Source organism: Cryptomeria japonica, chromosome 4, assembly GCF_030272615.1.
Source record: "Cryptomeria japonica chromosome 4, Sugi_1.0, whole genome shotgun sequence".
Lineage (NCBI taxonomy): Eukaryota > Viridiplantae > Streptophyta > Pinopsida > Cupressales > Cupressaceae > Cryptomeria > Cryptomeria japonica.
In genome coordinates, this window is record NC_081408.1 from 483,401,740 (window position 1) to 483,415,635 (window position 13,896).

The window sequence follows — 13,896 nt, forward strand, 5'->3', positions numbered from 1 at the left end:
TTCTTTGTTATGAGATTGTTTATGTTCGCAACAAATCTCGTGGGAAAACGAATTTATTGTATGACCTCTTTGATAGAATTGCTTTGTTGCTCTGTTAATAACCAAGGAAGGGAACTTATATTAATTTGGTATCCATTACTATTTAATTAAATGACATTTTTCATTGCATGATTGGATTCCTGAACATGTCACTACAAATTTTGATAATTTTTTCTTTGTCACGCCTTCCATCCAATATTTTCCATAACATCTCTATTATATTATTTCTAATATGCATAGTATCAAACAAATGCACAATTTGTAGCTTCTCATAGTAGGGCATCCTACTAAATTGTCTGGGATAACTTTTTAGTCCCTTTGGAAGGTGGTAATTAATGCCTTGATGACCTTCATGAAGCATATGAGTTTAAAAGGTTAACAATGACAATCATCATCAATTATAGTACGAGTAAAAAAAATACAATATAAAAATATAAATTCCAAATATATCATATATGATAGATAAACAATTAGATTAAATGACATTACCCTGACAATTAATTCTATTATATTCCAACTTCCATAGGCAAGGTGTCATTCTTTGTGGTTTTAATGTAGTCTCTGCTTTCCCATTGAAAATATGTTTTTCAGTAGTTCGATACTTATGATTTTTGTGGAGGAAGTTCCTATACTCATCAAACACCTGCTTTCCTAAACTTGTTGAATGATAAGATTTCATCTTTGAACCACAAATTGGACATGCAAATTTTTCCTTTGTTTGAAGACCTACAAGATCATGTATAATTGGATTAAATATGTTAATTTTTATAATTATATATATTGAATGGATTTTTTTTTTTAAATCCACGATTTATACTTTAAAAAATTAAACATTATTAAAGTGCACAAGTTGAACATTATAACATACCACAAAAATGTGTTAGCCCTGGGGCATCACGAATTGACCATACAAGCATTGCATGGAATTGAAATTATCTTTGTCATATTTGTCTAGAGATGTCATACATAGTGACACCATTACATAAATCCAACAACTCATCAATAAGAGGCTCGATATATACATTCATATATTTAACTTGGTACTTACCTAGTTGAATGAACAAAAACATTACATAATTATTATAACCATTTTACTGCAATATATATAATTTAATGTACATGCCTATAAAATGAAAAAAATACCTGGAACAATCATTGCCAACATTATGTGCTCCCTCTTTATTGATATCCATGGAGGAATGTTATTGTTGATAACAAAAATAGGCCACACTGAGTAAATAGATCTCAGCTCTCCAAATGGATTAACATCGTCCGCTACCAATGAAAGCCTAAGATTACAAGGTTCTTCTTTAAAGTGTGGCCATTTTTCCTCTATGTCCGTAAATACACAACCATCTGCAGGCATTCGAAGAATGTCATCTCGACTTCTACTGCGTGCATGGTAATCCATAAATTGCGCCAAGATTTCACACCTAAATAATCATTGCAAACGTGGAATAATGGGAATATAATGAAGAACCTTGCGAGGCACCTTTTTTGTTAGTTGATATGTTCGATATCTAGTGATATGACATTCAAGGCATTCTATTGAAAATTCATGTTGTTTATGATATATAATATGATCATTGGGACATGCATCTATTGCTTGATACACCATTCCAATATCTTTCATAATGACAGATAATTCTCGATATGAGCGAGGTAGAATATTTGATGGTGGTAACAAAAAATCACCTATCAATCTAGAAAAAAAAAATAATTTGTTAATATAAAGAATATTAATGGTACATATTTCACCTTTTATTTAATAGTGATGAAATAACAAAAATAGATGAAAAAAGATGACATATATGACATACCTTAACATACATAAGATTGTTATGTTGGATAAACCATTCATAACCTTCAAGTTCACCAACAACAATACATCAGAGAGAAGAGTTGTTTGGGAGCCTTCGTAAAGGGTCTCGTATGCCTTCTCAAGTATAGGTAAATCATGAACAACATCAAAGTCAACTTGATCATCATGATCAACTACGCCAGTACTAAATGTGTCATGGATCAATGTATTTGTATCATCATCTTCAACTATGTTTTTTGGCGCATGATCATCTTCTTCCATATGTTCATTATCTTCAGCTTCGATATTCACACCTCCATGTTCCTCCACTTGGAAAACCACATTCTTCGGGTCGTGGTAGTCCATATCATGTGCCCTAGGGTGCCCCACCTATATAAAAATGATCGACAAAAATAAACCATGATCATGATCTCATTAACAAGTGATTTTTTATGTATATAAATTGTTAAAATGATATAAATATTTACAAATGCAATCAATATAAATACATATAATGAACAGCTTACCAATGGACCATAATCATGCCCCCCTTCAATGTGACCATGCTGCCTAAAATGTTTCTCAGTTGTTGTGATTAAAAGTCTTATAGTCTTTAAGCCCTTACAATTTTTGTAGGGACTATAACATTCCCCATCACCTTTTATTTTCAAGCTAGACCACAATCTAGAAATTGTCTCCTTATTTTGTTCTTTGCTGATATTATCTGACATGATTTTTTTTCATGGGCAAAAAAATCCAGCTATGGAAAATTCGGTCTATAACCTTCACAAACCAAACAAAAAGATGTTGCAAGTATAGAAAACACTATTCATGTGTGGTTTTTTTTTTCACATTTTCACCTTTCTGTTTTTCATCGAAATTTCGATGAACGTCAGGAAAGATTCTGACGGTAACTGGTTTCATCAGAATTCCAATGAACGTCGGGCAATATTTTAAAAAAAAATCTAATTTGACACAATTTTCCTTGTAAGATCTGACAAAACAAAAGAAATCCCATAGTTCATCGGAAATGTTCGTCGAAAAAAGCACCAAATGAGTTAGTGTCTATAGACCATATGTTTGACTAAAACTATTTTTTTGTTAGAATGACTTAAATTTACTTGTGTTGATATGTTGGACTGAAACGTGACACAATTTTACCCATAAGTCACTCTATGGCCTCAAGCAGGCATCAAGAGCTTAGTAAGATGAAATGGATTCTTATCTTTCGTCTCAAAATTTCATGTGATGGAAATCTGAGCCAAATATTTATATGATGGGAACATCTAACACTTTGTTGCTCAAATTATTATATATAGATGATCTTCTAATAACAGTTGATTCAATCACAACAATTGTTGCAATTAAAGTTGCTTTGCATGATAGGGTTTCAATGGTAGACATGGGTCTCCTACACTTTTTCCTTATACTTGATATCAACCATAATGCATTAGGAATCAAAGTTGATCAATTCAAGTATGTGATAAATCTTAGCTCAATTTCACTTGACCGACTACAAGCCTATAACTACGCCTTTCCTAGTAGGGGAAAAGGTTGAGGATGGAAATGACACACCATTGGTTGACTACAAACACTACCATAAATTTGTAGAGAGTCTTATTTATCTCACTCACTCTCATCCAAATCTCTCATATGTAGTGGAGATTGTTTCGAGATACGTGTAGGAGCTACATGAGCTAAATTGAAAAGTTGCAAAGGGTATCCTTCGATATGTTCAGTGAACCATCAGCTATGGCATTCATTATTAATCAGGATGTACTCTAGAGATCTTATTGGCTACATTGATTTTGATTGGGTAGAAGATAACATTGATCACAAGTCCACTTTCGGATATGTTCTTAATTTGGGATTCGGCCCTATTTGTTGGTCAAGTAAAAAACAATTGTTCATTTCTTTACCATTTGTATAAATGAAATATAAAGGTGCAATTAGTATTACTATTTAGGCTATTTGGTTGTAGAACTTCATGACTAAGCTTGATATCATTTTTCATCATTCAACTATCATTTGGTATGACAATCATAGTACACTAGAGTTTTATAGAGATCCTTTATAGTGATAGAAAACCAAACACATCGAGATACACATGTGCTACATCCAAGGTTTGATTCATGATGGATTCATTGACTGGCAATATTATCTTGCTTACTAGATTGTGGGAATCTTCACAAAGACATTCAATGAATAAAAGTTTCACTTTATGTAAGATCTTCGTGAAGTGAAGGAAACTACATCACAATACCTATCATATGCAATTGGTGTATATTTTGAGGGGGGGTTCTATTCCTACTAGGTTTTCCCTCTTTCCTCTTTTCTTTACTCTTTTATGTCTCCTTAGTTAGACTTAAGGGGGAGTGTTAACAGTGTAATTTTATTTGTATTTATGTTTGTTCTATAAACAATAGATTATCACCTCATACGAATAGATGACCTTCTCATGCAATGATTCAAACTAATGCAAAAGCCAATTAGCTTTGTTTAAGCCTCTTATCATTGCCACTTCTTCTATAGTAGTTATTTTTTATAATATTCATTCTACAATAAGCTTTACCTCTCCAACCATAATAGCTGGCTTTTATGCAAAAAAATTTATGATTGTAATTCATGGATTAATATCTACATATAGTTAATGTGAGAATTTAACTATTTTCATTTTTAGAAAACTTTGTTCTTTGCTCTATATGTCTTTTTCTACAAGGTTTATTTCTTCTTTCCTAATAGATCTATACTCTATTTGCAGGTTCAACTATAATTTTTACACAAAGATCAAACAAATACTAGTACTAGTGGCTTCCATAACAAATAACTTTCCAACACCAATCATCTTGAAATAAAATAATTTAACCCAATTCTATTCCCCCATCAAACATATATCACATAATAGGTTTTCGCTCTGATACCATATAAAATAGTAATGCTAAAAACCTTAATATTCAATTGATTCAATCATATGTACTACAATTGCATAACATTGGCTTTTTAAAGCCTTAGTTTCTCGTGGATAAATTCTTATAGGAACTTAACAACCAACTAATATTTATTTATTAATTTAACTATGCTAAAACTAACCATTAATCCAATATTCTCCAAGAATTACTAGTTTATATACATTTAAAATTATATATTATATCACAAGATCACATACATGATATACTTGAGCTGAAAAAAAATTTCTTTACCAATCTAGACTATGTACTTGAATGTTGGTCATACTATTTCAAAACCTTTATTAAGGTGATACTATAAAATTTTATAGTAGAATGTGATAAATTTATCCTAGAACTTGCATCACTAAGAGGTGCAACACTTGCATCAATAGGACACATTGTATGGATGAATATGTAATAAAAAAAAATCCTCATTTTCCACTTAAAACTGAACTTTAGGTCAAAATGATAACTTTGAGTTGGGGATAAAATATACAGATATAAGTGTGAATGAAGGGGCAATAATGATGAGTAGTTGATGCATACATGGAAAATTATTTAAATAAGAGCAAAATGATTATTAATATGAATGTAGCAATGAACCACACTTATAATAAGACTATGTGGCATACATCATTAAGGAGTTCACATCAAAGTGGCTACACAACTAAATAAGTAATATAGTGAGTGTGTTATTATTTGAATATACATCACAATCATAGAACTCTTAAACAAACATTATCTTTTCACATAAATTAAAAATTTTAATTCTCGTAACTCATTCTATATTTTTAGATATTCTAGCAATTATATTCATATATATGTGTACTTTTCTTCCTAATGGTGCTCTAAAAAATTTGTATTGTTTTCCTTAATTCCTATTGAATTGTGCTAATAGTATTAAATAGGAAATGTGAGTTGTTATTCTAGTCAATTCAAACAAGCATTTTTAAATTTTTTTTAAAGATTCGTATATTCTTCTTCAAACCATTAATTTTGGTTATATCTAAATAAAGGAAATGAAAAATAACTTACCTCCATTTTTGTGTATGGTGTGCTTGTATTCAATAGAGAAGATATACAACTCAAGAGAGTGATTGAGAAGTATGAAAAGTTCATAGAAAAAATATTTAATCCCCAAAAAATATTCAATATATATCTTCTTTGTCAATGATTAGAAGGTTACCAAGGATTATATATTTTGAAGAGGTTGATATTTTCAAGTAGGCTACCGATTTGAAAAGAAAATTCCATGTGGTAAAGAACAAGTCAGAAGAGACAACAACTTTATAAGAAAGCCTATTTATAATTATTTTTTATTAAGATACACACGTTTTACAGGGACCCGATACCAAAGTTTTACAACCAAAAGAATAGTCACAACATACCAAAACCAACAACAAACCAACAAATGAAATAGCGGTCATGCCCACAAAGACAAAAAACAAAAAACAAGCTAAGCACAAAACAAAACAACAACACCCTACTGGAGAGAGTGCAACAATTTTGAATTTTTTTGGATCATCTACCGATTTATGTCTTGAAGCTCTTCCATAATGAACTTGGAGGTCCCCTACTCCTGATTCCTATTTCTGGTTCTAGTATACGGACCAACCGTAGTCTGAGAACCCATACCTTGCACACTCGAATTCTGTAATTTCTTCTTCTATTTAGTCTTCAATGGCAGGATGTTGGATAAAGGTCAAGCTTTGTGATCAACAATCATTACATTTACCTTCTTGGGGCCCTCTACACTGTTATTCGTAGCTTCCTTACTAATGTCCACTAAATTCCTTAGGCTCCCTTTTATTTCTTCCAAGCTTGATTCCAAATAACCAATTCTACTCTCATGGTCAGTCTTCATAGTCTCCACATCTTCAATTAATTTTTGTGTCATTTCGAGTAGTTTATCAGTTTTACTTGGCATAGGGTTATTGATAAAGGTATCAATGATACCCTTGATACCCTCTTTCAGCATGTTAATTTCCTTACCAACCCAAAGGAAATAATTCTTCTACCCGCTAACACAATTTTTTATTAGCTTATCCAGCGCTGAGTCGATAGTGGCCTTCCCCTGCTCCCCTTGATCAACATTAATAGAGATGTCAAGTTTAATATCCTATTCCTTTCCCTTGTTGTCACCAGCCTTCTCCGACTTAGTCCCTTTTTTTATTTTGGAGGGACAGTTTCCTACAGTTTGGCTCCAAGAGTCTTATAGTTACTAGCCGCTCATCTAGGATGTTTGTTCCTCCTACTATTGCCAGTCCTAGGGGTCAAGTGGGCAAGACCTTCCTCTTGAGAGGGACAATAATTAGGGTCATCTCATATCTTAATATCCTGCCAATCCATGGCGATACCACTCTCCTCTCCCTCCATATTCGTATCCGACACCACCTACACCTCAGGGTTGGTGGACGACATGGGGGTTTTATTAACTAGGGAATCCTTAACCTAATTAGCCTTAACATAGTCCACGATAAGGACAATTAATCCTTCATGTAAAATAGGATTATCAAGATTCTTGGCATATTAGCCAGACTATGCTCCAGGGAAGAAAGCAAATAAAAGGGAATGGAAATCCTTTTACCATGCCTAAAATGGTTAAGAATTATGAAATGATAGGAAAAGATACTAGCAAAATGGCTGTCAAGGGTAATGTACCTCATTATCACCTTCGCCACGTCCGCCCATGGGGTTTGTGAATCTTTCCTGTTATACCCACTATTTGCCATCTTGCGAACCTTGTCTCTTTCACTTTTCTTGTCAAAGAATATGGAGATAGCCTCCTCAGCCGATTTCCTCTCACGATGGAATTTCTTTGCTTCCATCTGCATGCTCGTGATATTGGCAATGAAAGCCTATTTATAATTGTTACTATTAATTGATTAAAGAATAAATGTGATTACAATTTTTCATAACGTCTTTGTAGCATGTGATGAATTCTATCTTTTTTTTAAAGCCTAAGTGTGAAGACATTCAAAGCTAGCGGCAAGTCATTTCAAATCATAGAAGATTGAAATTTCATGAAACCACCAAAATCAATTATCATTTAAATATCATCATGAAATTAATCGAAGACTCCAACAAAACATGTAGTGGTGTTAAGAGTGTCGATGTAAGATGATGATGCAATGTTGATTGCTTATGATGGTCATTATGTGATAATACTAATTGAATGAGAGCTCCTAGATCAAATAGGGGAATTAAAGTGCATTTACGTTTCTCTTTATATATAACATCCTAGTACATAGGTTAACAAATATCAAATGCAAGTCAAAACATTATGATTCGTTCAAGGGAGTCAACTTGGATAAAAAAATTAAATGTACAATTTATAGGATCATTTTCCCAACTGCAAAATTAAACTAGGTCAATTTCACACCTACAAATTTGACTTCAGGTAATATAACGACAAACTTATAATCAAAACATATTCCTACAAACATGTGTAGATAGAATCTAATAAGATTTAAAATATTTTGCCAAATTTAATATAAAAATAACAACCCAATTTAAATAAAACCAAAACAAAATGAAACAATAATCCTATACAATTTTCACCATCACACATGTAAATATCAAAATATTGTAATTCTCATATAATAGACACTAAGTATGAGTAACTAATATTCTTAAAAACTAACTTTTAAATTAATTTCAAAACTATATGTGACTAAATTTTAATTTCACTTCAAACTATTTAGAATGAATGGAGAAAAGCACCTCTTTTGAAAACTCTCGATCTTCGATTACCATGGTTTCCCAAACCATGTGCGGACAAAGAATTTGCTTAAATCCAAAACTAAAATGAAGCAATAATCCTATACAATTTTCACCATCACACATGTAAATATCAAAATATTGTAATTCTCATATAATAAACACCAAGTATGAGTAACTAATATTCTTAAAAACTAATCTTGATCTTGGAATACCATAGTTTCCCAAAACCATGTGCAACAAAGAGTTTGCTTAAATCCTAAGCTACGAAGAAATCAATGTTTGATTACACAACTTTATTTTATTCTATTGAGCTTGATGGGCTGTCGGCTCTTGTTAATTAAGGTACTGATTGTCATCCAGACCTACCTAGCAATTATGCTTATAAAGCCGCCGAGGAGCAAGATTGATTAAAATAGAACTTTAATTTATGGTTTGTCCTCTGAAGAGACGTTTTGACGTGCCAGTACCTTAAATTTAAGGTTTGTGCTTCAAGGTGAGCCAACAACTAGGACCACCTGCTATGCACATAATCGACAATGCAGTCACTTCAACGTTGAATTTGTCGAGTCTTTAGTACAGTCGAGACTGTGAACTTTCGTGGAACCTGAAGTCACTTCCTTTGGTTTTTTATATCTTTCTTTCAACAGGATGCGTGGTGCTGGGGGCATTAGCAAAGAAGCTGCATTGCTCGAGACTCAGAGAAACCCAGGAGATATGGCCAACGTTTTAGACATACTGGTTGAAAAATTTAAGGAGTTTCAGGCTTCGCAAGAGTTTTCCAAGGAAGCCTTGACAGAGGCACATGAGAAAACTTCAAAGGGCATGCAGGAGATGGAATCAATGCGAGGGTACATAACAGGGGTTACGATGAGGAAACCGTCGGAGCATTGGCGTCCTTCAGTCCCACTGAAAGGGCTGCGGCCCATTCGAGCAAGGGAGCTTCAAATTGACAAGCACCATCAAGGACGTGTTCTCTTCGGAACGCTGTGTGTTGATTCCTACAGAATGGTAGGCATTATGACTATCTTGGAAGATCAGTTTGGAGATGCTATTCGACTTGCAATATACAACACTTCCCTTTCCACAATGGAAACGGAAGGTGCCCGCAAGCTTTATCCCAAAGGCTCCAAGGTTGCAGTCAAACAGCCTTACTTCAAGCAAGGCGCCCAAGATGTTGTGCTTATGCTGCGCGTCGACAATCCTGAAGACGTCGAGATTTTGGCTACCTTACCAGGAAAGGCAGAAAGTCCTGTGGTCAAGGAATTGCTTGAATTACACAGTGAAGGCAACAAATACTTTCGGGATGAGGATTGGAACAAGGCAATTGAGTATTATTCCAGATGCATAGACTTGGCTCTCTCGCGGGAGAAAATTGAGCCCCAAGTTCCCTCTGCTTCCAACATCCAGGAGAAAGTGAAGGAGGCTCTTGTGTATTCTTATTCTAATCGGGCAGAGGCAAGGATTAAGCTGAAAGAGTACAGGGATGCTGTACAAGACTGTGAAAAGGCGTTAGGCCTTCATCAGAAGCATCTCAAATCCTCGTTTCGAAAAGGTCGAGCTTTCCATTCTCTTGGAGAATATAAGTTAGCTTGCCAATTCTTTGAAAGAGCCCTGGAGCAGGCCCCAACTGCTAACGACATCCAGTTGCACTATGAAAAATCTATGGAACTCAGCCGTCAGAACCAGCAAGGTATGTTCGATCTCTCTGCTTATTTTATAAACGGTTGTAATGCGGCTGAGTTGAGCAATTATATTGGTCCAGTCCTGATTAAAAAATCAGTAGGGTGCGGCAGAGGATTGTTTGCTACTGACAATGCAGCTATGGGAGATTTTCTGCTCGTGGACAACACCATTGCATTCAGCGGCATCGAGACAGCAAGATTCAAAGGGAAACTTCGGAAAGGCATGCCTTGTATGATAGAAGTGATGACAAAGCTAGGTCATCTTAAAAGAGATTTAGAGGCTAAAATCACTTCCTCTGCAGCATCATGTCCGAGGATAATGCAGCAGCTAGAGTACCTTGCTGATTCAGATGAAATGAAGGTGCCACCCATGGATCTGTTCCGGATAAATAATGCCAGCTGGAATAACTACGATGTTTTCAATCAAGATTGGGAGCCAGACCACCAGAAACTTGAAAAGATCATGCGAAATGTGGGGTGTAAAGTACAAAGTATTGAATCATATAGTGACACGAAAAGACAAAATGAGCAATATGGTTTGTGGGCACTTCCCTCTTTCATCAATCACTCCTGTTTTCCCAACGCCAATTGCATTGTTGTGGGAGAAGCCATGTTTGTTATAGCTGCAAGAAAAATTGTAGCTGGAGAAGAAATAACAATCCCTTACTTTGACACTCTTTTCCCATTGTTCAGACGAGAACGTACATGCAGGGGAATGGGATTTAAGTGTGATTGTAAGCGGTGTATGTTAGAAAGATCCTTAGTAATAGCCGAAGAGTCACCATTGCAGGAAATTGCTGAAATCGTTGACTCCGTAGACCTCACCATGCCTTCTGATCTTGACTTGTGGGCAACTGCTATGCAAGTGGAAAACACCATAGATGTCCTGTCCACTGAAGAAAAGAAAATGATAAGAGCATCTTATTTTCCGCTCTATTACAATATTTTTGGGTTACATCGTATTCATCCTTATGCCAGGACAACTTTACCTTCGCTGAGGGAAGTATTCGATGGCATCCAAGAGGTTGTTCCAGGGAATTGTATGTGCTTTGAGCTGTTTGCAAGGTTTCCTGTTTATGCGAAGAATGAAGATGAAACAAAGAAAGTTCATTTGAAGAAGGCATTGGAAGTATGCACAACGTATATGGGAAAGCACGAAGAAGGGATTCTAAAAGCTGTGTTGAACTCCGTTGCGACAGACGTCTTCGAACCGGGACTTACTTTGTTTGGCGTAAGTCACCTCTTGGAGTAGCTATGGTCCTTCCTCACAGAAAGGACAGAGCTTTTCTTTGTTCTTACAGTAATAGCAGATATACTCGTGAATCTTTGATACAGTATATAAATTTGTGTTGCATGTCACTCGTATATGTCTATATGGATAATAAAAATAGCGGTATAGTCTGCTTTAGGCCCTTTTCTGTATTTCCCTATATAAAATGTGAACAAATATATTTAATTTTTAATTCCTACCGATTACTAATGCATTCATTCAAATGCAATTTATATTCTTTTTGATCAATGAGATTCACTAATTAATAAAATTTATTTGTTGCATTTTTATATTCTGAAATTAAGAAATATTTTATAAAATTTAAAAATTATTAATTATTTGATTTTTTACTGCTGATGTAAGTATATAATTCATTTTTATTATTATTTCTTTTTAAAAAGTGACCTCGAACATTGAAACAGTAATTTATATTATTAATTATGATTTTTAGATTACAGTTGTGCTGGAGTGTCATGCCAAATAAATTGTATTGAATGCAAATTTAATGCATATTTGCTGGAACAGTCGATTAGTCTTATGCTATGAGCTGAGATTTGTTTACTTATTGTTTGCTTTTCAACATTCTTGGGGATTTCAGGGTTGCATATTTGACAGACTTTGCAGAGATTTCTCAATGCCCAACCTTGACATTGTAATGCGGATTTTGAGACTTGCCCTATTTTTTTTAATTGTCAAAGGGTTATTTTTAAACTAGTGTCTTGTGTAACTTAAATAGTTTCCGATGGTGGTTGTACATGTTCAACCTTGCTCATGATTTTGAGAAGAGAAGGCATTCGAGTAATTACTATTTTCTTAGATGATTTTATGATATTTTTTATAAAAGGATTTGTTTACAAAAATAATGTTCATAAAAAAGAAATCTAAATGCTTTTGTGAAAGCCTAAAGGCTTAAATGTTATAATTATTGACCAAGTCTAAAACTAAAAATATATTGAAAAAAAAATTCACCCATTTTTTTGGGCTTTCGACCGTTGGGGCTTGCATTACTGGCTACCATTGCAGGTTGCTTTATCACATAAAATTGTAGATGTAATTTTTAACATTTCCCATTGTTTTGTTTTAATCACTGAAAAAAATTATGTAATTACTCATTGTTGTAAAGCTTCCATTAGTGGCGGCCATTACACGTCACTTTATCACATAAAATTGTAGATGTAATTTTTAACATTTCCCTTTGTTTTGTTTCAATCATTGATTTTTTTTGTAATTGTTAATACTTCTTGTGTTTTCAGGAACATAAATGTGTAGATTCTGGTACATAGAAAAACTAAAGAAAAATGAGTCTTCTTCTTTACTTTGAAGCTCTAATCATAGACAAATCAAATGCATTAGCTCGACCAAAACGAAGCAACAATCTACTTCAACCTAACCACTTAAACAATTGGCAAAATATTTTTGAATTTTTAGCATTCACATCTTTCAAAAAATTTGAATTAAAATATGAAGTTTTCAACCATTTTGACCAATCATGTTTATCCAAAAGCTCTCTACAATTTTGTAGATTGTTTAATTACATATGATTTAAACTTAATACTAAAAGGCTCAAATTCCATTCAACTTTAACCCCTCCATTATTCAAAGGGTGTCATATCTTTCGAAAAATGAAAACCCCCGTGAGGCGATAGTTAGCTCTCATGTGACCAATCGGCGACTGATTCTTCTTGTGGCGGTCCATTGTAACACACCCTCATTATTACACCACTAGGGTGGCTGAGGAACGACTAGAAAGTTGTTTGAATTTTTATTTGAAGTATTTACGTCTTACTATGGTTTCACGCCTCAAGCAATTTTTCAAAGTTGGATGCATAATAATTATTTAAAGGTTGGATGCTTCGTATGAAACTGCTTTTGATTGACCTTCTGTGTTTTAAAATCCCATGATAAATCATTTATCAATCGCAAATTTACGAAAAACGAAGTTGTAGGGACCTTAGTATTTTCCAGCCTACAATTAAGGTTACATGATTTCTTGATGTTAATTTTACTTTTCTAGTTAATTTCACATTTGTTGTTTATATTTTCAAAGCATCCACCAGGTTATGATTTTAATCTTTTTTTTGGCTATGCATATCTTAATTATATCTATTCATTTTAATAAAATAATCAAACACCTTCCATCTTCTTATATTTTTTTTGGGTAATCTTTTTATTTAATTCTCACTATATAAACAAATTAGGTGGAAAGGTGAGCAATAAATCATTCAAATCTGTACAATTTTGAGTGGGCCTTCTTATATTCTTTTTGGTAATCTTTTTATTTAATTCTCACTATATAAACAAATTAGGTGGAAAGGTGAGCAATAAATCATTCAAATCTGTACAATTTTGAGTGGGCCTTCTTATATTTTTTTTGGTAATCTTTTTATTTAATTCTCACTATATAAACAAATTAGGTGGAAAGGTGAGCAATAA

At 33.7% G+C, this 13,896-nt stretch overlaps 1 protein-coding gene across 1 annotated transcript; it reads left to right on the forward strand.

Moving 5' to 3' along the window:
* Positions 1-9,119: 9,119 nt before the first annotated feature.
* Positions 9,120-12,746, forward strand: LOC131875174 (uncharacterized). The gene is made up of 3 exons (XM_059219211.1): positions 9,120-10,201; positions 10,295-11,424; positions 12,717-12,746. Exons 1-3 carry the CDS (start codon positions 9,160-9,162, stop codon positions 12,744-12,746), a joined length of 2,202 nt encoding a protein of 733 aa, XP_059075194.1. The 5' UTR covers positions 9,120-9,159.
* Positions 12,747-13,896: the final 1,150 nt, after the last annotated feature.

Excerpts from the sequence above, each read along its gene's own strand:
- LOC131875174 (XM_059219211.1), top strand. The coding sequence starts at position 9,160 with ATGCGTGGTGCTGGGGGCATTAGCAAAGAAGCTGCATTGCTCGAGACT. Across the intron at positions 10,202-10,294 it reads CAGCCGTCAGAACCAGCAAG|GGTGCGGCAGAGGATTGTTT; the intron begins GTATGTTCGATC and ends AAAAATCAGTAG. Across the intron at positions 11,425-12,716 it reads CGGGACTTACTTTGTTTGGC|GAACATAAATGTGTAGATTC; the intron begins GTAAGTCACCTC and ends TTGTGTTTTCAG.